Here is a 24,051-nt window from a genome sequence, read left to right on the forward strand (position 1 = left end):
ATCCAGTGCTGAAGTGACTCTGGCCACTGCTACAGTTACACAAAAGAGGTTACTCAGTCAAAAGAAAAGAAAAACAAAGACATTAATAACATGCAATGGAGAGTTTAATAGAAACATGCTCTCTGAAAGGAAAAGAAGCAGATAACATCTGCCAAGTCGCATAGCACCTGAGTTAGTGAAGGTCCTGGAAAAGGTGGCAGCGGCTCACTGGATGGAGTGCCAGCTGGAAGTTCAGAACCTACTGGTAGCACCTACGGATAACGAAGAGGAAACGCGAGTCCATCAGACACGAACAACAGAAGGATCAGATACCAAGCTACAGTCAGTCATGTCATACAACAAAAGTCTCAACATTTCTTTCTGTAGAGACTTCCTTCCTGGAGAGTTAGCATAGAGTCTTTAGGGATTTTTGCAACAAAGTTGGGAGAAACTGTTTGCTTTTGTTTTATTTTTTAATCCAGATTATCTTTGACTGGCCACAATTTCCAGTTTCAACAAGTTGTGTGTCCAGGAGCAAAGTATCTTGCGGACATTATTTTCATGCCTGCAAGAAATGCTACAATAATTCTTGCAAAAATCAATTAAGTTTCCAAGAAGCTTAGTTTATAAAAGGGTGCAAGAATGCACTCAATCTCCTTACAACAGATCTATGTTAACTGCCCATTAGCAACAGCAAGCTACATGCTTCTGGCAAATTGTTCCAAGCAATACGACTTGGGAACAGGAACTATCATGCCTGAGGATGTCTCCACTTGTTGAGAAGCAGATTTATAGACCTCTCACACCAATCTCTCGATACATCACTTTTTTTGAACCTGAAAGGTGTTGACGACCCACAGAAGATGACTAGGCCATGCAACTGGGTAGGGGAAAGTCATCCAGGTTATGTGGAAGAGGTTAGAGAGACTGGAAAGGTTAGAAGGAGGCATCAAAGCCTTCCCGCCAGGTCAGACAGCACATTCCAGTTAGTTATTTCCATGGTTAAGGAAGTGGGAAGTTCTAGGAATTAAGTGATCCATTACACAATTTGCAGTTCTTATTCTCGGCTGTAATCTTGAGGCTTAACCACGACTTTGAAGTTTGAGAAATACATGATAGCCTTATGAGTTATAGTATTGGTCAGCTGGCTTCCCTTGTACGACAGCGAGCACTGCCGGATACCTGTAATTGGCCCAAAGTCTACTCCGGTCCTCAACAAGCAGAACCAGTTCTAGCTTGCAGTCATCTTACCACAGCTTAAGTAATGGTTCAAATTGCAGTTATAACTGCCCGGTGGAGATACACTCCGTAGTTATCTATCCTCCCAAAAAAGCTTCAGCAGGAACTACACAAAGTTGCACTACCTCAGCTTTTTTGTGCACTAGGAACATACATGTGGACATTACCTCCTCTGAGGCATGTTGAATTGTTAAGCTGTGGTACATTAATCATTTCATTTATAAATAAGAGGTAAAATATACTTTAAATAAATTCATAAGACAAGTCAAAACACATTTAGCTGTCTAGGTTAATAGGCTGGCCATAAACAAAATAAAATACATAGTTTAGTAAACCCCAGAAAACAAACAATAAGCTCCTTAAAGCTCAAAAACAACACAGAAAGTGAAACTAAAATTAAGCTTTGAAAAAAACAAACTAATTTATAACTGAAAACTTCAGAGAGGAGGTAGTTTTCCCACAACTGACATCAAAAACCCCAAACATTCATTACATTTAAACTCAAGCCTTTGTAATTACAGGTTTGCAGCTAGCAGGTTTCTAACTGCTCCAACTGTTCCTGAACCAGTACCAGTTTTTCTTACTTTCTAATCTTTCTTTTCTAATTCTCAACTTCATTTTTATATAGATGAATGCCTCTGCGTCTAGATTTCCTTCCCAGCTTCCTTGGCACGTATTCCTGCTACTGCATGGCAGAAATGTTCTACTTCGTTTGCATATGAAGAGTACAAGGGAAAGACTACTAATGAATGGAGATGCTAGGAGCATTAGCTCAATTCGAATAGCCTGAAGCTGCTTAATAGCAAGGCTGGCTAAAGAGGACCAACACAAAGCATTGGTGAGTAGAAAAGAACATTACAGAAACAAAAAGGAGTACTAAGGTTTTTGGTTTCTTAAACACCTGAAGGTTTGTTCAACGTATTTCCATTTAACTTCGAAAAGGAAAGGGCTACCAATAAGTTTAAAATATTGAAATGCACTGTCTCCCAACACAGGGAGCCATTTAAAAGAAAATAGGTAGTCTAATCTCATCTCACATATTGATACTTCTGGTTAGTGAGCAGGTAACAACATCCACAACATGTCTCAAGTTGTTACTATACATCATGACTCTCTCTTTCTGAAAGTGTTTGAAGAGCACAATTCAGTAAACAAACAAAAAAGTGTGTTTTCAGATATCCAGATATTGTTTACACTTCTCAAAATTCTGCTTTCACAACTATAACATTTGGAAGGAAAAGAGTATCCAGGCACCACATAAGCAGCAGAAGACTTAGAAAACTTTGTCAGGTTTACCCTTGCCTTCGAGAAACAGGCTAACGATAAGAAGCAAAGCTAAGCTATCCTGACTACTTCGTGAAACATACATCCATGCCATCTCATTCTAGTGATCATGTACAAGACAAAAAGCTATTTAAAGCAAGCCTTTCAAATTGTATTTGAAAATACAACAACAACAAAAAACCAAACCACAGTTGCTTCACTCTTTGTAGTTTAGGAGCAGGAAAAAGTAACAGCAACACTACAGAGGTCTCTGAGGCACAATATAGAATTGGACTTTTTTTTTTCCCCAATATGGACAAAATAAAACACCTCTTGGGACACAAAAAACCACAAGAGCATAAAACTTTCAATATTACATTAAATGAAGACACCTCTGCCTGAATAAATATTTTGCTTTATAAAAGGGATTTTGCTCAAGAAGGCTGTTTCCTACAATACTTGAATATTCACACAAATGTTGCATTTCTTACCGGTACCCTGCTAAGAGGGGGCTTTGAAGGAGAGGTCCCTGGTTTCACTACTGCTGTTGCAATGCTGCTCGATGCCGAAATATAGCTGACTGGGGTGATCACTTGCCCCGGAGTGGCAACTGGTGTCAGCACTGGCAAGCCAGTTGGTCCAAGAGGCAAGCTGCTCGGAGGTATACAACTGCTAATGGACGTCAGGGGTTTAGTTGGTGCAACAGCAGTGGTTGGTATCCCAGGAATAACTGTAGTTTCCATTACCAGTGACGTCTCCAGAGATACTGACGGATGCGCTGTTCCCACGTTACCATGTTCACTGAAGAGAGACCGTAGCTTTTCTTCCAGGGTCTTTATATCATCAATACCAGGAGCTTTAGACTGAGCATCAGCATCAGCCTCCAGACAGTGAATATGAGGCTGATTGGGTAATGGAGCTGGTTGAGGCTGGCTGTGTATCAAAGTTTGCTGTACTGCAGGCAAGTTAGTAACTGGTTGTGGTAAGACACCAGGTAAGGGAACCTGGGGCAACATGGGTGTTGCACCTGGAATCTGGGGTAGGACGGGTGTTGATGTAATTCCTGATGGGACCAGTAACGGATGTATCACTGGCTGAGTGACTGAACCACATATGCTTGTTGCTACTGAGGACGATAAAGGTGCAGAGATCGGAAGAGATAAGCCAGCTGCATTGCAGAGCTGTGATTTATCCATAGACTGCCCACTCTCAGGTAGTGACTGTGGAGCACTTACAACTGTTGTTTCTGCCAAATTGGAGACAGAGCCACTGCTACTAAGCTGAGGAAGCTGCAAAGCCACATTCTGAGCCAGAGACAGGCCAACAGTTGTCTGTGGTGCCGCCATACTACTAACAATCTGAGGAGCAGACTGAGATGTCACAGCTGGTGCAACGACACCAAGACCAGTGACACCAGGAACCTGGGTAGATGGCAGTGCCAAAGAAGACGGTGTGCTGATGCTGGGGGCGATGTCTCCAGTAACTGGCTGAGCAGGCTGGGATGTGGCAGGTAAGGAGAAAGAAGCAGGGGCGCTCACACTGGAAGCGACACCAGTCGATGGCTGTCCAGACTGTGAGGCTGGAGGTGGAGAAATAGAGCTTGGCACACTTGCGCTTGGTGCAACTCCAGCAGCTGCACTTTCTGAAGGCAAAGTAACAGAACCTGGAAGAGAAGCACCTGTGCTGGAGGGAACAGATATTGAAGCAGCAGCCACGGATGCAGGAGGTGCACCACTGCCTGCCATAGTAGAAAGTGCAGGTGGAAATGGTGGTATTGTTTGATTGAACACTGGAGGGGCTGTACTAGGTCCTTCTGTCATTTGAGCATGCCCCATCTCAGAGAAAGCTTGCTGCAAACTCAGTGATGATGCCGAGTGGGAGAGATTCATTCCAGGACCATGTAGTGGAGATGCAGCAACTGGAAGAACAGAAAAATGTCAGTCCACCTGGAAAAGTTCATTACAGTGTTATTGTCTATTGCTAAACTAAGGTCACATTTACCTCTCAGCATAATAAAAAAGATTACAAATCCAGGCTTACATTAAGATACAGAATTAAGGTTTCAGAGTCTTGCAGACAGCTCATCAACATTTTTTTCCCTAAGAATACTGCATAGTATCTCCCAAATTACAATCACTTCTTACCAACACCAGTTCCTTACTTCCCTAAGTACTTTAAGAGGTGTTTAGGAACAGTTTAGTTAACTAACTTCACAGTTTTGATGAACATGTCTTAGCCATCAGATTTTAAGAGGTTAGATAACTTACCCATATCTGGAGTTTCTTTTCCTCCAGGAACAGCAGATGTGAAAAAGCCCTGTTCTTTTAACCGACTCTCAGGGACAGGGCTGACAATAAACCGTCTTCCTGCAGAATGGACAACCTGGGTAAAGGAGCTAGGAGGAACCCCTAAACAGAAAGAAGTTACATATTTAGTGATACATGGTTGTAACTAAATACATAACCTGCAATATGGAATGTGCACTCCATCATACAAAATAAAAACTTGGCTGCACCCATCCGCTGAAACAGAAAAAGGTAACTGTTGAAAAAAATCACAAAAGACTTACCTATTCTTTGTGGCATGGAAGATGTAGGATCTGGCTGTTTGAACTCTAATTTCTGTAAAGTAAGATAAAATTTAAAGTTCTATTCTGAAACAGAAACCCACAAGATAGTTCTTAAAATGCTAGCTTGCTGAAATGTGGGCATTTAAGGTAAGCAGGACTTTGGACCCAAGCACTATTACCAAACTAGTGGAATTCTGCCCAGATAAATGTCAGCTACAGTGCTTTCAGAGCTTCTCAGCTTAGTGACCGTCAATAAAACAAACTGATCTAAACACTCTTTTTGTTCACAGGCACTCCAACTGATTTCCTTAAACATTCCGCAGATAAATGGATGCTTCAAACTAGTTCTGGGTGTAAATAAGGCAGAGATTCAGGAAATGTCACCCTTTCTTATTCCCAGCAACCAGTTTCAAAACCTGTGTTTTCTAACCGAGCCATCTAATCTCTTAGTAGCTCTCTGGGTAGCGGGCCTGAGTCCAGGCTCTCGGTGTTTAGTGAGCGGCACAGGGCTGGGAGTTTTAGTGTCCTGCCTCACAACAGCCTCAAAGCCAAGAAGCCTCAGCATTTAAGACTGTCTGTTTAGTGGACTGTTAGGAGATTCAGCAGCTTCAGAACACGTCAAAAAGCAAGAAGTCTACATTATTTAGCTTCCTAAATGAATTTTAGGCTCTCACCCTGACACGAGGCTTTCTCTGTCTTTTCATTTAATTATTAAGCTTTGATATTTCTCATGAAAGAAAGTTTCAGTTTCTAGCTAGCTCTACTCACAAAACCATACCACCCAAAATGGAAAACACAAATAGCTAAGGCAATCTGTCCTGTACATACCTGTGACCCTGGAAAGAAGCCATCATCTTTTGTCCGCATACTCTCCAAACCCTGATCACCTTCTGGCTCCACACTAACATCCTCACTCAGCATTTCATCTGCTTTCTCAATAATCTCTCGTACCTGGTCTACGAATGAGTCTCTCTCAGTTGCTAAAATAAACTCATTCTGCACCTGTAAAGAGAACAAAGCAACAATAATTTGCCACAAATTATGTCAAAACTATACACTGAATAACCATAATTTACTTTTGGTGTTACTGTTTGTCCTCCCTTCACTGTTCTTATGCACAAGATAAAAACTGTGACACCTTATAGAAAAACAACTGTTTCTAAGACTATCTCCAGCACAGTAGTATTTGCCCTAGTTTACTCTTTGCTGTGGAACAACATTCAATCTCACTTCTTCAAACTGTCACCTCAATCTTTGCTTAGCCCAGTTAAATTTAAAATTAGCAGCCTTATCTTACTGCAGTCCCTCATATCCAATGTAATGTACATTAAGAGCCACACTTAAAAGAAACTATAATATAAAAAAATTTTGAAAATTCTGTATTGCAAGTTGTGTTCTGTGCTTCTCTCTTTCCATGCCATATAGAACTTCTACTCTGTGCAGGTTGCACATCACTAACTCACCAAAGTCTGCCTGTAGTACATAAATGCAAGAATAATTATGTTCCCCATACAGGGAGAGGAAGATTGTTCAGCCTATCTAATCTCAATACATTGTACTGCTTTATAAAAATACATTCTGATGCTTATGTTGGAGGAAACAAGCTTAAACAAGTATACTTGGCATTTAGAAAGACATTCTTAGTTTGGTCTGACCCATGAGAAAATTCTGTCTCCTGAAATAATGCATGGTAAAACTCTCAGAGACAGCTAGTCTATGAAACAGAAGTAAAGCTGTCAGTCACGGTATCTCTGCTGGAAAAGAGAGAGAAAGTGCCTTAGAGGTAAAGCCTAAGACATTGTTTTTACATCAAGTTTCTGGGATGCTGGTTCAGAAAAAAGACAGACAAACATGATGTCCTTATATCAGCCTTTGCAGTGCAGAATACTTACTAGTTAAAGAAACCTTCAGTGCTTTAAGTGGAGCAATGACAGATACCCATATGGGGTATGCCTAGTAGCATCCTGATTAAAAGGAAACCAGAAAGTCTTACGATCAAAAGTTTCCTCCACATTCAACAAGAAACTGATGAGCACAAAGTTCCAGATTCAGTTGTCTAAATTAGGTTGCACACTTTCAACTATGTGACTGCATTTTGGATGCACAGTTCACTTATTTTGCTTCTACTCATCTTCAAATATCTGTGTTTTTTGTTATTTAGGGTTTTCTTTGTTTTGTATTTTGGGGGGGGGGGGGGTTGGGTTTTTTGTTGGTTTGGGGTTTGGGGGTTTGTTTTTGGGGGGTGTTTGGCTTTTTTTTGTTTTTTAAATCAACCCTACTCTTTTATTCCTCCATAGGATCACTTTAGGTATGAGGTGAAGACATCTGTGTATTCTCTCCATATTTATTGGCACTTAACTTCATGTTGTTGATTTGTTTACACTGCCAATACGCATACATAGCCAAGAACCAATTTCTTTCTCTTTCTTTGAAAGCCATTAGTGGCAAAGAGACCTTTTTCCCATGTCACTGATTTGGTTCCTTTTGACAGGTATGAATCCAGCACACACCACCTATTATTCTGGCCCCTCTCTAAGCTAAAAGATGAACGCTGCACAGGTGCCCAAGAAGCTGGCAAAAGATACTGCTTTTTGTCATCCCCCTTCGCTTCAGTAACACTAAAACAACCTCAGTTTCATTCAGATTGTACCAGCCAAGTAATAAGAGTTTAAATTTAAAAAAAAAAATAAGGGGGGTGGGGTGTCTATTCCACACTGCACAGTACTCTCATTTAAACGTATCTCTACAGGGCAAATTCTTTTCTATGTTTGACCATTACACATTGAATGGAGAGGTTCTTCCCTTGAGAAAGTCAAAAGCAGCAACAGTCATTACTGACTTTCAGAAACCAGAAAGTGATTCCCATTCCTTACTTTAAGGGCAGAATCTTACTATTTCAGTTGAGAGCAACAGCAAAAAACTCAAAGCTTAGGCTTAAGTTTTAAAGATCTAGCAATGTTTGCTCTTAGAAAAGCAAACAGAATTTGTTTAACCTGGTGCAGTTTTTCAAAAAACTAGGTTGTAAAAAACCAAAAGCAGATTTACTTGATAAAACCACAATTCTAAGGTAAAAACTGACACAAATTTTCATGTGAACTAAACATGCAGTATTAACTGTCAATTTGGTATACGACTTTGTGCCCAGAGTCTCTAGTTGTGCTTGCATACCAATAAGGTGAGCACAAGCCATGCTACGTGGAAGAGCAACTCGAACACAAATGAGAAAATAAGATTGCTTATATTACTACTGTGATTAAGACTAGATTGAGTTCTTCATCTCTAAAATATATCTTACCATAATTGAAGCTATTTCCTCAGGGTTGTCACCATCCAAATCAAATTTGAAAGTAACCATTTTCCGATTGTGTGTCTCTAGCTGGCATTCCACTACCCGATCACCTTTATTTGAAACCTACAGCAAAGAAAACAATAGTTCAAACCAAAAGCATGAGAATGTAAGACTTGTGCTTTAAAGCTCACAGAGACAAACCAACAGCACTGCTCTAATACAAACACATTCTCTCTTTCCAGTCTAATCAATGGTGCCATGTATGGCATTGTTTTTTCTAAGGATCTGCCAGTTACTCAAACCTCCAAGCTCACCTCGTCCACACTTTTCTCTAGAATGCCTGATGTTCCCTTGTTTCTTTGTAGCTTACAGGTCACATCACTGGCCTAGCTTTACTAGTAAGACTAAATCGAATATTCTAGAATAGTCTGTGGAACCACTCATGGTTAAGCAAGCCAATTTTGCTGTATCTAATGCCCCAAAAAGCTCTTAATAGATGACACTTGGAACGCTGACTCCAGAAGCAGAAAAAAATACACTGGATAGCTTGTGTGCTCAGGGGGGTGGGGAACAAGACCACACAAGAGACACATTCCTCAAAAGAAAAGAAAATTTTGAAGCACAAAAAAGGCATCATCACTACCAAACTGGCACTAAAATATAAAAATACTCACATTTAGAATTCTCAGTTTCGGCCTAGCAGTCTTCTCATGGCGAGAGCGGCTGCGGACAGACCTCCGCATATGACGTTTAGTAGTCCTCCCTTCATGCCTCCCACTAGAAGCTGGAACATTCTCGTTGCCATCACTCAATCCTGAAGCAACATCAGAATGCGCACTAAAAAAAAAAAAAAAAGGCACTTTACATTAGTATCCATGCACCCCGTAACTGCAACAGTTCACCCTACCATCTGGTATTCTCTTCTGGATAGCAGTAGATGCCTGTTAATCACAGAGTAGGGGAGAAGAATCCTGTCAACACTTAGGGTTGCTTGAATAGCAATTCTAATAGCAATTATTTAGCTACATATCTCTTGCCAACTGAGTTGTACAAATATATCTTCTGAATATGTTTTCAAGCTCTTTGGAGTTTGAATCCTGTTTAAGTGCCAACAGGACAGAAAAATACCCCTTATGATCCATTTGACATGGCAAATGAAAAAGGATTAGAAGTTAAATCACTATACACAATCCTATTTGCTCCCTCCATACCCTGCTGTAAATCAAAACTTACTCCAACTCTCATAGGCCTATTTTTCCTCTACAAAGTTTATTTCCTCACATCCTCAAGAACACTCTCAGTGAAAAAAATATCCCTGGTGCAAAAAGATACCTAAAGATTACCCAAGGAAGAATAATGTAACACACAAAATTGAAATTGTTTGGTGAAAAGAAAACAATGCTTACCTATCCATAGAGGAAGCCAAAGGGGTAGACTGAGCAGGCTGTGTTGCTGGAAGAGCGTCTGAAGGAGCAGCCTGTGAGACTCCTTGAGTACCCTATAGATAGAAACCTACATCAAGAACCACCCCCAAAGAATACCGTTCCTTTTCAAGTAACCCAGTAGTCTTCAATGTTTCCTCCCAAATCAGTTGTAAAGCTAAAAGCACTACCTTTTCAGAACTTCAAACAGCTGGCATCTAGACAGCTCTAATTTATAAAAGATTCCAGAGCAAACTGCAGTGAAGCAAATCATCATCTGGGGAGGGGTGGGGAGAGGAAATCAGCCATCTTTTCTACTGCTACATGTCACTACAGTTTGCCATGCAGCCACAGTCTTACTAACAGAATGTGCAAAAGGCAAGCCAATGCAGAACAAAGACAATTCAAATTCTCCCTAGCAAGAACAACGCTGCAGGGAATAAGCATAACGACAGATTCTCAAAGGCTATCGGTTGCAGTTTGTCTTTGATATGGCAAAAATGTTCTACAGTATTAGCAAGAAGTGAAGTGTTAACAGGTTTTTGCCTGCAGGATGCACACTCACTTCCCAACAGAACAACCAGTGGCAACAAGGTCCCCACATTGGCATGACATTCTGCTGTAAGAAAAAGGTCATTTGAAATATTAATTTCCAACTGAAAACAAGCATGGAAGGGATTACTTCCCCCCACACACACACACTGTTGCATAATTCAAACGCCCTAAATGTATTGTTACATTATATTAAACATATTTACCTCCAAAACTGCCTGCTGCGAGGAGACAGATGAGGCCTGTTGTGCTAAACTCACTGTAGGCTGGGGCACTTGAACCTGTCCTCCAACGCTGCCCATGGGAACTAAAACGTTCTGCTCCACATACGGCTGCACAACAGGAGCAAGGTAGCCCGACTGAGCCATTGCATCTGTGGGTAAGGGAGGGGACAGTACGGCAGAAGGAATGCTAACAGAGGCCACAGCAGAGGAAGGTGCAGCATTCGAGTCGCCTGGGTATTGAGGCGGCAGCCGCGACGGGAAGCCCTGTAATAGAAATGAGGGAGTCAAGTTAGTGAATGTCAGAGCTAATTAGGAAACGAGTAAAAAAGAAGTATCATTTTCAGGGGCATGTTCCAACCTTCCATACTTGTTCAAACACTCCCAAAGACTGTCTTCCCAGAGAAGCAGAGCAAACTGCTCACGTAGCCAAAGCTCAGCTTGTAAGTCACAATGCTTGAATAAGCAAATTCTCACTCAAAGTTCCAAGTCTTAGGCAAAACAATCTTCATCTCCCAACTCCTGCAGTTGCCCATTTAGCTTAATAGTTTAAGGCCTCAGACTTGAAATGATTTTGAAGAATTTTCAGGCTGAACAACTACTGCTCAGATGTTATGCAACTGCTGCTGATTCTTGAGACTAATCGCAAAAATGCTGTGTTCTTCCTCTCGTGATGAGCTGACCCACGAACCAACGAACATTCCTACGCACTGTTTCTGTTCTACAGCACTCCTTATAATCCCCGTGCAGATATTGCCACATCTACACAATTTTTGTTCTAGAAGAACAATGATATGCTGCATCACTATTTTTGTCACTACTCAGATTGCCATTTTTACAGCCATCGCACAGAGTAGCTGAAGCAGTCTGTGCCCAACAGTCTAGCATTTCGCGACTAGCATCAGGTACTTACATCACGTTCAAGATCCATGCCGTCTGACTTATTTCGAGAAAGTCCGTGTCCCCCCTCCCCACCTCCCTTCCCAGACTTGGAATGAAATACTAACATTGCCGAATATGCTGCCATTGATTTTCTTTCCAACATGTCCCCTGTTTTTAAAAATCACAATTTTTTGGATTTTTTTTCCAAGTTGACAAATCTCTTGGATATATAGCTCTCCTGTTTCACATAGTTGTTGACCAAAGTCCTGCACTATGATTCTGTCATTTTAGACAAATTCCATTGCCAAATATGAAAAACTCAAAACACCAGCGTGTCCAAGGACTTTTTTTTTTTCTTCCCCTCCTTAAAATGGTCCTTTACCACACAACAGAATTCATCTTCGTGGCTTAATGGCTCTCTTATGAGAAGTGGGTTGGCCAGGGCACACAGTTCAGATCTGGTACCTTAGAGGAACAGGTAAAAATGTGGAGAAGAGCTCTGCTGGCTTGCAACAATACCTGGTAAAGAGCATCTCCAGCAGGAAGTGAAGCTTCAGCAGCTTGTCCAATGCTGACTGGCAATCCCACGGACTGGACAGCCGGCTGCAGGAGCTGCGGGAGAACCTGGCTGGGCAACTGAGCCACAGGCTGCATCAGTGTGGGAAGCTGGCTAGGGACAACGGTTGATCCTACAGGGACAGCGGTTGCCGCAGCAGACGTTGCCAGTGTGAGCAATGGCTGATTCATGCCAGCTGCCATTGAAATGGGCAGTGACTGGAAACCTGGCTGAGCCACTGACACATGAGGAGCTGCTACGGGCAACTGAGAGACTGAGAACTGGGGAACCATGGAAGTTGGCAAGGGCTGTCCCATGGGTAGAAAATGAGAGCCAATGGGGACTGATGGGGCAACTGAAGGCTGAGGGAGAGAAGGTGCTGCAACAGGTAATTGAGGCTCGCCTTGGATGATCGACACTGGTTGGGAAACAGGAAGCTGGGGAGGTAAAGAAAATAGAGATAGATTTTTTTTTTAAAAAAAGCAGGGTTGCAGAAAGCAGAATTTTTACGCATTAGTCAAAGAAAGAATTATTCAAGTTACAGCACTCTGTTAAAGTGGGTGGGGAGCACAGTTGGCAGAGTGGCTGGGAAGTTGGCTGGAGTTCCAAAAGGTCCTCACTTCGCAACACTTCCCCTGAAGAACTCAACAGGCTCTTGAAACAGACACCCACAGAGGGTGAAAGAGCAACGTTCGAATACCCTGAAGCACTGACTTGTGCGTAAACAGAATCGAATTCCCCTCAACTCTGTCCCCAGAGCCAAGCCTGCCTTCTTACAGGAAAGAAGTGCAAATCTTTCAACAAATCTGTCAGCTTTGGGTATGGGGACTAAAGCAACGGAGAATGAAAAGCCACTGTGCCAGCATTCAGAGAACGGCAGGGGATATGTCAATTAAAGCCAGCGAACGATGCAACTGGAAAGGCAGTTTAGATGAACAAGCAACAAAACAACAATTTTAAAAACAAAATCAAGGCTCACGTGTTCAAGATAGAGATATGAGCCAAAATGAAGTAATACTGAGTAACATAAGCTTCTTGACCAGGGAGTAAAGGAGAAGAGCTGAGTAAGAAAGATGACAGAGTGGAAGAGGCAGTCCTTATGGTTCTCTACCTAAATAACTGAACATGTTTTACACACATAATGGTGCAGAAGATAGACATTGATGGGAAGCAGAGAAATGACAAGTTCCTGAAAATCCATTCATAATATACCATTCATCAATATGCCTCATGGTATGTTTGACAATTTAAAAATCTTTGTGCATGGAAGTGCTGTCCCTCCCTCAAATTACTCAACAACTGCCACGTGTGAAAGAAAGGGTTTCCAACACATTTTCCAACAAAACTGACAGTTGTAGCACACTAAGAATACTATTATCTAGATGAATGTTTTGGAACCATTAGAAAAGATGACAAAAGTGAAAGTAGCAGCATGTTGAATTTGCCAGCTGTGAAGAAGAAAAAAAATGCTAGAAAGAAGAATTTTGTTTACCTGTGTCCCAGCTGCTGCCTGAGGCATTGGCATAATCTGTGAAGCTTGAGTTTGAGAGACAGTTTGTGTGGGAGTGGCACCAGCAGAAACTGATGGCTGCTGCAGCTGGTACTGTCCAGGCTGTTGGGAAGGGGCTGGCTGTTGTGCATTCTGTAGTAGGGAAAAGAGGCAGAAGCTATTTTTTCCCCCCACAGAAGTTTTTAAAGCATATCCTATCACAGTTCTACTTTTTACTCCCTCATAAGTGACATCAGTGGTTCTTCTGAATATGTTGAGCGAATCAAGCTTTAGCAATTACTTATTAGCATTACTAATACAACTCCATTATCACCACCAAATCTTGCAACAGAATTATTTCACCTTTGAAAACAAGAAGGAAGATTCTATAAAGGAAGAAAAGGCAGTTAAGAGAAGAGGATGTTGCAGAAGATAATATTTCCAGTTAGAAGAAATAATGAGAATGAAGTCTGGCTATCTAGACAGTCTAACTTGCAAATCCTGACATGCCTCCCCTTGAATGGCACCTCCACTGCAAGCTCAGGTGGAAGTTGGGGAAGACAGACACATGAAAACAAGCATTAATGTGATTCTAAAAATAAATTTCAGAAAGTCAATGAAGTTAATCCCATAGCATCTTAGATTGGGTGAGAACCAGAGGATTCCTTTGCTTTTGTCCAAAACTATGGGTTTAAGGGGTGACAAAGGTAGCCAGTTGCTCTTAAAGAGTCATCAAAATCCTATACTAAAAGTATTTTAGTCCTGGGTTTAGGGACTGTGATCTTACCTGTTGAGTGAGTTGGGTAGGCTGGGATGGCACCGATGCACTGCTTGAGGCTGACTGGCCTTGCACCTGTGTCTGGAGGAGGAGAAAAAAAAAAAAAAGACAGAATCAGCTTAAAAAACCCTATGGTTTCTGCAGCAGGCAGTTAAAATCATTTCTGCCTGGAACATTCTGGTTGGGATCAGTTTCTAGCTGTCCTTTTGGCCAACCAGTCTTTTTCGCCAAATTCCACTACAACAACCAGAACAAAGCAGAGCAATCTGGAAAAATACTGAACTCCATTTTAAGTCTTCCAAAGCAACCAATACAGAAAGCCTTTGCAACCCACATGCCCCTCAACACGAGACAGATTAGCCTACCAGCTTCTTCTTCCACTGATGATGCTTTAAGAGCAGGATGCCTTGGTATGATAACTGGAAATACAGGCATTAAGTTTTACCTTTACATGTGTTCTAAACACAGTTATGTGGGGAGATAGAAGGAGGCTAGAAGGAAATAAAACTATTTGTTAAAAAAAAAAAAATGAAAGATATACAGAATTCTAGACCAATAACAAAGTACTCAGTATACGTACATGTCATGAGTTCCCTTTGAGAGGCATGTCAAAATACAAGCTAGAAATCATTTCCAGACTCAGTACCATTCAAAGGCTACCTAAATCTGGATATTGAAGAATCTGGTGGTCCGTGTTCTAGCTAAGACAGAATTTTTGAATGAATCAGCAATGAAAAAAATGGATGAGTGGCATACAAATGAATGTGGAAGATGTAGAGAAAAATGGAATGGATTTTGTGGCTGATATTTTTTTATCAGATCCCAGGATTTTCATTATTATTTTTGTGACCATTATATTTCTTTATCAGATCCTGGGAGACAACTAGACAAAGGCCTCCAGACGAGTTCCCTAAACATGCACCACTTTGGTGAACTGCCTTTGTAAGAAACGTATCTGGTGCATATGCATCGTATCAGAAATATCTACTAAAATTCCTTAATGCTGTGATCATTCAGCTTGTAGAAGCTTATTAGGAAAAAGTTTATAAAAATTACATACGTTTTTAATTACAGAAACTTTGGGGAAAGCAGACTGCCAATGAAAAGAACCATTTTTTTCTTTGCTGTTTTAGAAGCTTGAGGCCCTTATTGGCTAGGATCTAAATGCATGCTATATCCCACTGCTGTAACATCTGTTCACATTGACTCAAGTTTGTGCTTCAAATTCTGATATTTTAATGAATTAGATAAAAGATCCCAGAACTTATAATCTGTAAAATAATCGTGATCCCTTATTGTGTTTTCCAGATGTATTTTACATCCATAAGAAGTCACCTCCTGAAGTTTAACAAAGGTGGTTTATGGAGAAACTAACCCCAAGTAATTCTCAAACTTCTTGCATAGCAGCTTCACTCCACAAGTTCTCCTACAGCATAGAAATTCTTATTTATCAGACTAGTCATTAAAGCTGCTTCAGCAGCTTAAATAAACCACCTTTATTATCCCATACAGAAAGCCTTAAATACTTAGTTCTGGATCTTACCACAAAAAGCAAAAGATTCTCCTTCAGTTCCTTCACACAAATCCCAAAGTTGCTAGTACTCCAATAACTAAAATGTCAGAGAGCCCCTAATTCCACGAACAAGAGTAAAAGAGAAGTCTACTTAAAGTAAATCCTCTCTTTTCACAAAAAATTGTCTTATGAAAAGTTTCAGACTATAAGCACAGACACAATGTATATAGATATACACCTCACAGTTACTGACTATTGCAAGTGCAAATACCACATATGCTGATAACGTGTACCTCCAAACTAGCTTCAGGTCTCAAATTTTTTTTTTTTTTTTTTTTTAAAAGGACACCATATTCTAGGCTTATAAGGAAGCAATACCTATTAGCAACAGTTGTTTGTGCCACTAATTTACTACTCAGCTTGTTTAGTTTCTTTAATGATCCTGCAGGTACATTTCCAAATCTGTGTACATGTAGATAATATAGCTCCTTCTATTCCTCTCTTCCCACTTTCTTTCCCCAAGCCTAGAAAAAGCTCTCACATCTTGGACAGTCACCAAATTAACCTTGTGGTTATCTAATGAAACATTATTCACACGTAAGTTCAACTTCAAATAACACATTCTCATTAAATGGCTAAGGAGCAGGAACAAAAATACAAAGCAAGTTTTACTATCACTGCTGATTCAAACTGTAGAGAAGATACATTTCATTAAACTCATTTTTTAAAAGCCAATTTGGTACTCCAGCTGCCCCTTGCCAGAACAACAACTAGTCCCAGGAGGAACACTAACCATTTGTTACCCTTAACACAAAAGCCCTACCAATATCTCAGCCGAAGCTGAACACAGACCAAGTGGTTGCTGATGCCTCATTATTTCATTGCAACCTGCTAAGTTAGAGACCCTAGTATACTACTGACTTGGTGGAAAGACACCCCCATGAACGCTAATGATTAGAACCACATGGAGCAAGTCTAAGAGCAAGGCTTCCCTTTAAGTGCAAGGCATGACTTATAAAAAGCAGAGAAATTCTAGAAGGGTTTGCTCCTGTAACCTGAGGATAGAGTGCAGGTGGTCCCGATGAAAGCGAGGTGGACAAGGCCTGCTGAGTCGAGGCTCCCTGGGGGAAGCAGATGAAGAGCTGCGACTCTTGCAATACCTTCTGAGGCAGCTGAACAATGGGCAATGAGAAGTCTGAACCAAAAGCAGAAGATGACCCCCCTGTAGGGGGAGGAGACTGGAAATCGCCAGTGTCAGAGGAAGTCAGCTGTGAGGAATCACTGGAGTATTCTGGGCTTCCTTCCGGCCAGCTCCGCCTGGCAGAGCCCCCTCTGGGACCTGCTAACTCAGGACCAAGATAGTTACACTGCTCCTCTGTCACAGGCTGAAGCCGACCATGCGACCCTACGCCTTGAGTGGATTCCTCTTGACTGGTCTCCATAGAGCCCCGGCGACTTCTGTAGACCCGCTGGGGTAAAACTGCCCCTTCTGCTGGAGCAGAAGTCGGTGTGTGCACATGGAACTCAAAGACACAGCTCGCTCTGCCATCACCACTGTGAGAGAGCACAGCCGGGGCAGAGTGTGGAACAAATACCTGGTGGAACGTCATCTGAGCAGGATCTGCACTCAGAGGAGCTGAAACACTGGATAATGGAGAAAGGGGACCCATCCCAGAATCCAGCCTCAGGTTGTGAACGTGTCTTGCCAGGTATGTTTGCCCCAATTGAAAGTCGAACACAGAGCTTTGTGGAGGACCACCTTGCCCATGGTTTGACTCAGACACCTGCTTCAAATGTTGTTCAGTCATGTGAGAGTTATAAGCTACTTGATCATACTGCTCCGATACCTGTGATGGATAGTGCATGCCCACCAAATATACAGCTTCTGGATGCATTCTGTAGTGAGCATCCTCTGGAGGTGTTGGTCCAGATCTATAGTCACTGTGTACAGGAGCTGGCTCAAACACGGGATTAACTTGCACATGCAGAGGCTCTCCAGCGACTCTCTGAGCTGCTGTGCCCAGCATAACGAATGCCTCTGGTGTCCAATTGGTGGGGCTACCACCAGGTGGAACTAAACTCTGCCCAGTCTTCAGCAATGGCTGGAAGTGGCAAGTTTGGGCTTCCAAAAATGAAGTGCTCTTGCGCCGCTGAGCAACTGCCACCTTCGGCGGGCAGACAGGTGGTGGTGAGAAAGACACCGGCCGTTCATGAACGGTTGGGAAAAATATCTGTGAATCTGGGAACGTTGGTGTTCCCCCACGCGGATGCTGAGGCTGTATTGACATGAACAAGACAAGTAATTCATACATTAAAAGTGAAAGCACATCAACATGCACAGTTCACTAGGCAGTTCTGTGAAGTAACTTTATAGAATGACTACTCAATTCATGGTCAAAAACATACAATACTTAGGAAGTTTAGGTGAGTTGTAAATATCCATTAAATACATCCATGGCAGGCATAGCTACGAATGGAAACATTTGCTTGTGTTAGAGCTGCTTTTCCAGTCCAATTCCAAGAATCCACAAAAATAAACCAGTTTTGCTCCTGACAATGGAATGAGATTTACTGTCACGGGCTATCCATTGTGATCAGTGCTTGAAAGCCAATCAAAGCCCTGAGGTTATCACCATGTGGGGAATATGAAAATTCAGAACTTGATAGCAGCAACAATGCAGAGCCTCTAGTTTGCATTTAGAAGATAAAATGGCATTAAATCTTAATATTATCCAACACAAACCCCACAGTATTAGTGTCCTGTCAAGCGTGTGTTCTGTATGCAATCCAGAAAGCTCAAGAGAAGCCTTTTACAAGACAAAACTGAACCATTCCAGCCCACAGATGAAAAAAATGTACGATAAAACTGCAGAGCCTTTCGATTCTGCCCAATTTGATCATCTCTTTTGATCCCTTCAATCACTTTTGATCATACCTTTTCACATAGGAAATTAGCGCTCACTGAAACAAACCTACCTCTTGCCTGGACAATAAAACATTCACAGGTTTAGTAACAGTAGAGTCCACAGGCAATTCCACTCCATCTGATGTACTACTTCAGATGAGGCTCATCTTATTTAAGATTTGTAGGGAAATTTTCACTAAAGCGAGTTCCATGTAAGAATACCAAACAACTTTGTAATTCTGCATTTTTTCATCTCTGCCTACAGTATGCTGAGAAATAACATACTATCAACCCTAAAAGGGAAAAAAAATTGCAAGAGTCAGTAGCAAAATACTGTCTTTAAGACAGATGCCATTTATGACTTTTGCAAGTTGCTGTTTCCACATTGTTCTGCTTCTCCCCAGCCCCTTTTTTCTGGAAAAGCAGCAGCAAATTTCCATATTGACCAACACCAACAAGAAGGTCCTACAGGATGAAGAACTATTCCTATGTTCTGAAAACTAGTTCCACATACTTCGGTTACAGAGAAGTGTGTTGCAAAATTTATTTCATGTAAATTGAAGCCCCAAACTGAAAACAGACTACCTCCTGTCCTGCAAGCTATCTTGCATCTAACTTTCTGAGAAACATGAAACAATAGCTTCTTCCCATCAAGAAGCAGCTGAAGTGGCATTTCTGATTAAAACTTACAGAAAAATCCTCAGAAGTATTCATACTCTGAATTTCTAGTATCACTACCACAGCTAGCCAAAGCTTTTAGAATGGCCAGCCACAGCAACCAAGCTTTAAAAGCTGGTTGTTTTGTGCAGGACTTAATTAACATTCAGTGCTTGCTTAGAAGTTGGAAAATAAAAACCTGGTCTTCTAACTTAAGGAGATAAGAGCCAGTCTTACCTTTACCTTCTGTGATACAACTGGGGAACTCACATTTATACTATCCCAAAATACAAAAAACAAATGGTCAGCCACTGTTTGATAATGTTTAAGTGTACTGCTTCCCAAAAAAGTGATCAACATTCCAGCAGCACGGTATAAGGAATAAGGAATCAGCTCTTCATTTTCTCATTTTAAAAATGCCCAAAGTCCAGGATGTATTTAATGATAACTTATCTTACTGTGCCAGGAGGCAAATGGTAACACATACAGGACTGACAGAGAGGGAGGGCAGGCTGGAGCGTCGATGCTTGCGTGGAGAGGCAGAGTGCATGGGCAGGACACTTTCCAGGGCTTTAGAAAGCTTTTCTGCAAAGGTTTCTTCAGGGACAGTCCGAAGGTAGAAAGGAGAAAGAGGTGCAGACAGCGCTGGTGGTGGGGTGCAAGGAGCACTGAGAGGGATGCAGGACATAGAGGGAAGAGCAGGAAGGTGGGGGACACAAACTGACATGCTACGACCACGTTGAGGCTAAAGGAGGAAAACAAAAGTTAAGAATTGAACACTTCAAAAAAAATGAAAAACAAAACCAGCAAAAACTACAATGAGGTAGAAAAGAAATGCAGACACACAATGAGAGGTCCAATACTGACTACTATGTGTGCAAGAAGATATGAGAAATGCTGAATGAATGCCAGCACACACTGGGAACAGGCTATGTGCACCTCTGAGGACCCAAGTTTGCCTTAGGTTACTGAGCAGTGCGGAAAGTTCCCTAGTACCCTTACGAGAAGCATGTGGAAGGCAGAGCAGACAGGAGAGAATATTTTCTCTGGGGCCACTGATGCAGCCCACATTGTGTGTACTCACAGCATCTGGTAGTCTGACAAACAGACAAACCTAAACAGGTACTGATGATCTTTCAAACATTCATTCTTAGTTAAGTGAGTGGATGTGTGTTTATACATATCACCTCACCAGTCTCTCTGCTTGGGCACCTCCCTGACTAAATTAAGTGGACTAACTGTATGCAGCTGACTCTCATTTTAACATTACACATTCTACAACAGGATTTGTGGAAAAAATTTGGTTTAATGTGTGGAAAATTCAGTAAAATCAGTCTTAGACAAGCATTTTCCAGACACTGGGCCAATAAAAGCATCAGGATTTTGTAATCTTGCCACAATCCAGAAGGCCATAGGTCAAAATCCAACCAAATTGGAAGAATTGGAATTCAGGGGTTTGGGTTGGTTTTTTTGGTGTGGTTTGGTTTTTGTTTTGTTTGTGGGGGTGGGGTGGGGTTGTTATTGCTTTTTTTTTTTTGGTGTGGTGTGTTTTGTTGTATTTTAAGTGAAGAGAAAAAGAGTCTTCAACTGCAAGTCTTCCTTCTCTAATGGTATATGCCTCTTATGGATGTAATCCACAATTTCTTAACATAACTGAAATCAAATACAGACCTATAGGGGAAAAAAAAACCCTCAAGATATCCAGTGGAGATCTGATTTTAAAGATTTCTGAGAAATCTTGCTAGACTGCTCAAAGATTTGGGAGAGGCATAAGGGAACTCAAAGGGTTAAATAAATACTTTACCCATAATCTTCACCTGTTCCAAGGCAGGACTAGTTATATATGTCATTCCTGACTAATTTATCTGACCTGTTCAGAAACATCTCCAGTTATGGAGACTGCAGCACTTAACTGTCCTTGTTGGTTAGAAAAAAACCTTTCCCAAACACTAATTCCATGCTGCAATTTAGGCTTATTATTTCTTATTCTATCTGACAACAATGTTGTGATCTGATTAGCCGCATCCTATTTCACAGCAGCCTTTAGAGCTTTCTCTTTCCTCAAGCTCATCTTTCATAGGCTCAGCTTAACTCTTTCAGTCTTCCCACATAAACCATGTTTTCTGTATTTCTGATGCTTTTTTTTTTTTTTGTCAATCTCCTCTGAATTCTCTCCCAGTTCACCTTCAAATTCCCTCAAGCAGGGTGTCCAGGATAGACTTACCAATGGCCAAGAGCAGAACTATTTCACATTACATGATGTTTGCCTTTTTCACAACAGCATGATGTTTTTGACCATGTCCGGCTTGTGGTCCAATGTAATCCCTGACTTTTTTTTTCTTTTGGCAGAATTGCTGCCTAGTCAGTTGTTGCTCATCCTGTACTTGTGTAGCTGATTATTCCTGTTTAAACATGAACTTTGTTCTTCTCCTGATTGAACTGCATTCTATTTCTTTTTAAGGCCACTTCTCCAGTTGTCAATATAATTTTGACTTGTCATTCTGTCTTCCCAACAAACTGTTAGTAGTTCCTGCAGTGTTCTACCCCGTTCTGTCAACCTCCTGGTACCGCTGTCGTCATCATAGAGCATGAGCACATCTTAGCAGTGAGCTAAGCAGCTTGACTACACCTCTGTCATACACTTGTTCTCCCATCCCCTCTCAAAAGATCATGGTCTTTCAACCTGGAAGCTAGCCATCCCAAAACAGTGAAATGGCTTCTGGTCCAACATATGCCCACACAACAAAATACGGCTGACCCAGAACAAGAGTTTAGAGGGATTAAAAACTCATTTGATCAAGGACTAGCAGTACCACAAGCTTCAGGATAAGTGCCTTTGATAAAGATGGAGGTACTTTGCTTGTGAGTGAAACCAGCATGTTTTCCAAAAAGCTAGTAACACCAACGATTCTGTAATAAACCCTACAACCACAGGTACCAAAAAAAGTGAGGACCCTCAGTCTTAAGTGTCACATCTTCTTCCTTATGGTATTACTATACTATACCATAACGTCTCTGCCTCAGGCTTAGATTTTTACTTTTCTTTGTGTAAAAAACAAGCGACAATGAAACCACTGAAGACAATATAACAGTAGCAGAAGTTCTACTCCAGAGTTAGAATAGATTTCCGCGTACTCTCATACTCGGATCTAAAAACATACCAAGGAAAAAAACATACCAAAACAAAAGGGCAACACAAATGAACATAGTAGGAAAAGTATTTGTGCCCAGTGCAGACTTTCCAGGGAAAAGGAATACGCATGGCAACTGATGAGCAAATCAACACAAGCTAGAAATAAAATTGGGAACAAGGGTGTGGGGTCTTTTCAGTCTGGAGATCTCACATGCAGCATTCTATAACAGTTAAAAAATCTTACCTGAAGAATCTGTAATCAAAGCCTCACAGAACACACACAGCAATTTCATACTTATACAGTAACTAAAATTATTCTAATCCTTTCTTCAAAACAAATCAACAGCTTGATCCCTGGTAACTTCATATACACATACACACATCACCTTCCCACGTGAGATTAAATGCTTACTTTCATGGGATACTCTTGTTCTGAGGACATTATTTCCATCCATAAAAAAAACCCTAACCCATCATTCTGCTTAAGTGCACTCAAGATTAAATAAAAGCTTTGAAGACAAATATGCCCTTGCACTCTGCCTTCCCTCGCTCCCCCAACTCAGTCACCTTGCAAAAGCAGCCCCTTTACTACTCCCATGCAGAATTTGTATCACATGCAAAACAAAACATAGACAGAACATTGCCTGGCAGACTTTCCCCTCACCTTTCAAGAGAAATACAAAATGAAATAATTCCATGCATTTGCAATACTGTAAGTTCTGGCTTACCGCTGCAGGTGGCTGATATCCTCCATGTTGCTGCGACTGCACTTGGCCAACTGAAGCTGCATATCCCTGGACTGCAGCTGTTGAGATTGACTGGTCATGCTGGGAACCATACGACACAGTCTGTTGACTGCTCACACATGATTCGGTATAAACAGATGACCCCTGGCCACTGTCAACTGTCCCATCAGCTGCAGAAGTTAAAGATAAAAATCTGAATTTCAAGAACTGCAGTCTGGATTCACAACTTTAAAGACATTATAATCAACCAAGTACTAGATTGATGTTTGTGCCATGTCACATGGACCTTTTCAGCATTGTTCCTCATGTAATATTTAAGCTGGTTTAAAAAAAAAATATATATATATCTTTTTTTCTTCCTCAATACAGTAATTCCTTACCAATATACCTTTCACTAACCTCTGAAAAAATCAGTAATTTCAGGAGTTCTTTGGGAAGATACTTAATAGTAAACTATGCCTCCTATAAAAGGCTAGACTAGAAATAGAAACTTAAATTCCACATTGCTATGAATGATCTTTCAGGGTTTTTTTAATTATTATTTTTATTTATTTAATTTTACACAGACATATAAAACAGATCTGTTGTGCTGGCTGGCAGATGCACGTGATGTAGGCACAGTACAGAACTTAAAATCCCTGTTACCTAAAGAGCAGAGAGTAATTCGCTTTCTAACTTCACCATTCTAATACGGAAGTTCTCATCTACCATCGTTACTCAAATACTGATTCAAATGTTGGGATGGCAGAAGAGGAAAAGGTAGGAGTGTTAATTCATCTTTTCATGTATAGTATGTATATCAAAGTGAAACCTTTTTTTGGAAAGCAAATTATGACCTGAACTGCTTGTACATTAATCT

General features: G+C 41.1%; 1 protein-coding gene across 8 annotated transcripts in view; it reads right to left on the minus strand.

Annotated features, from left to right (window-relative positions):
* WNK1 (WNK lysine deficient protein kinase 1) overlaps window positions 1–24,051 on the minus strand; it is a 108,699-nt gene that overhangs the window by 21,097 nt on the left and 63,551 nt on the right. For 2 of the 8 annotated variants that reach the window (XM_082309016.1, XM_082309009.1), the window contains 14 exons: window positions 23,175–23,362; window positions 16,807–18,027; window positions 14,248–14,319; window positions 13,464–13,613; window positions 11,935–12,408; window positions 10,519–10,800; window positions 9,746–9,837; window positions 9,014–9,176; window positions 8,346–8,462; window positions 5,879–6,052; window positions 5,051–5,102; window positions 4,749–4,889; window positions 2,973–4,399; window positions 168–251 (listed from right to left, as the gene is read on the minus strand). In XM_082309016.1, coding sequence (XP_082165142.1) covers window positions 168–251; window positions 2,973–4,399; window positions 4,749–4,889; window positions 5,051–5,102; window positions 5,879–6,052; window positions 8,346–8,462; window positions 9,014–9,176; window positions 9,746–9,837; window positions 10,519–10,800; window positions 11,935–12,408; window positions 13,464–13,613; window positions 14,248–14,319; window positions 16,807–18,027; window positions 23,175–23,362 — 4,637 coding nt within the window. The remainder of the gene's footprint in view (window positions 1–167; window positions 252–2,972; window positions 4,400–4,748; window positions 4,890–5,050; window positions 5,103–5,878; window positions 6,053–8,345; window positions 8,463–9,013; window positions 9,177–9,745; window positions 9,838–10,518; window positions 10,801–11,934; window positions 12,409–13,463; window positions 13,614–14,247; window positions 14,320–16,806; window positions 18,028–23,174; window positions 23,363–24,051) is intronic. The other 6 variants (XM_082309014.1, XM_082309013.1, XM_082309011.1 and 3 more) reach the window with 6 other exon arrangements.

The sequence above is a fragment of the Platalea leucorodia genome (genome assembly GCF_965183815.1).
Source record: "Platalea leucorodia genome assembly, chromosome: 4".
Classification (NCBI taxonomy): domain Eukaryota; kingdom Metazoa; phylum Chordata; class Aves; order Pelecaniformes; family Threskiornithidae; genus Platalea; species Platalea leucorodia.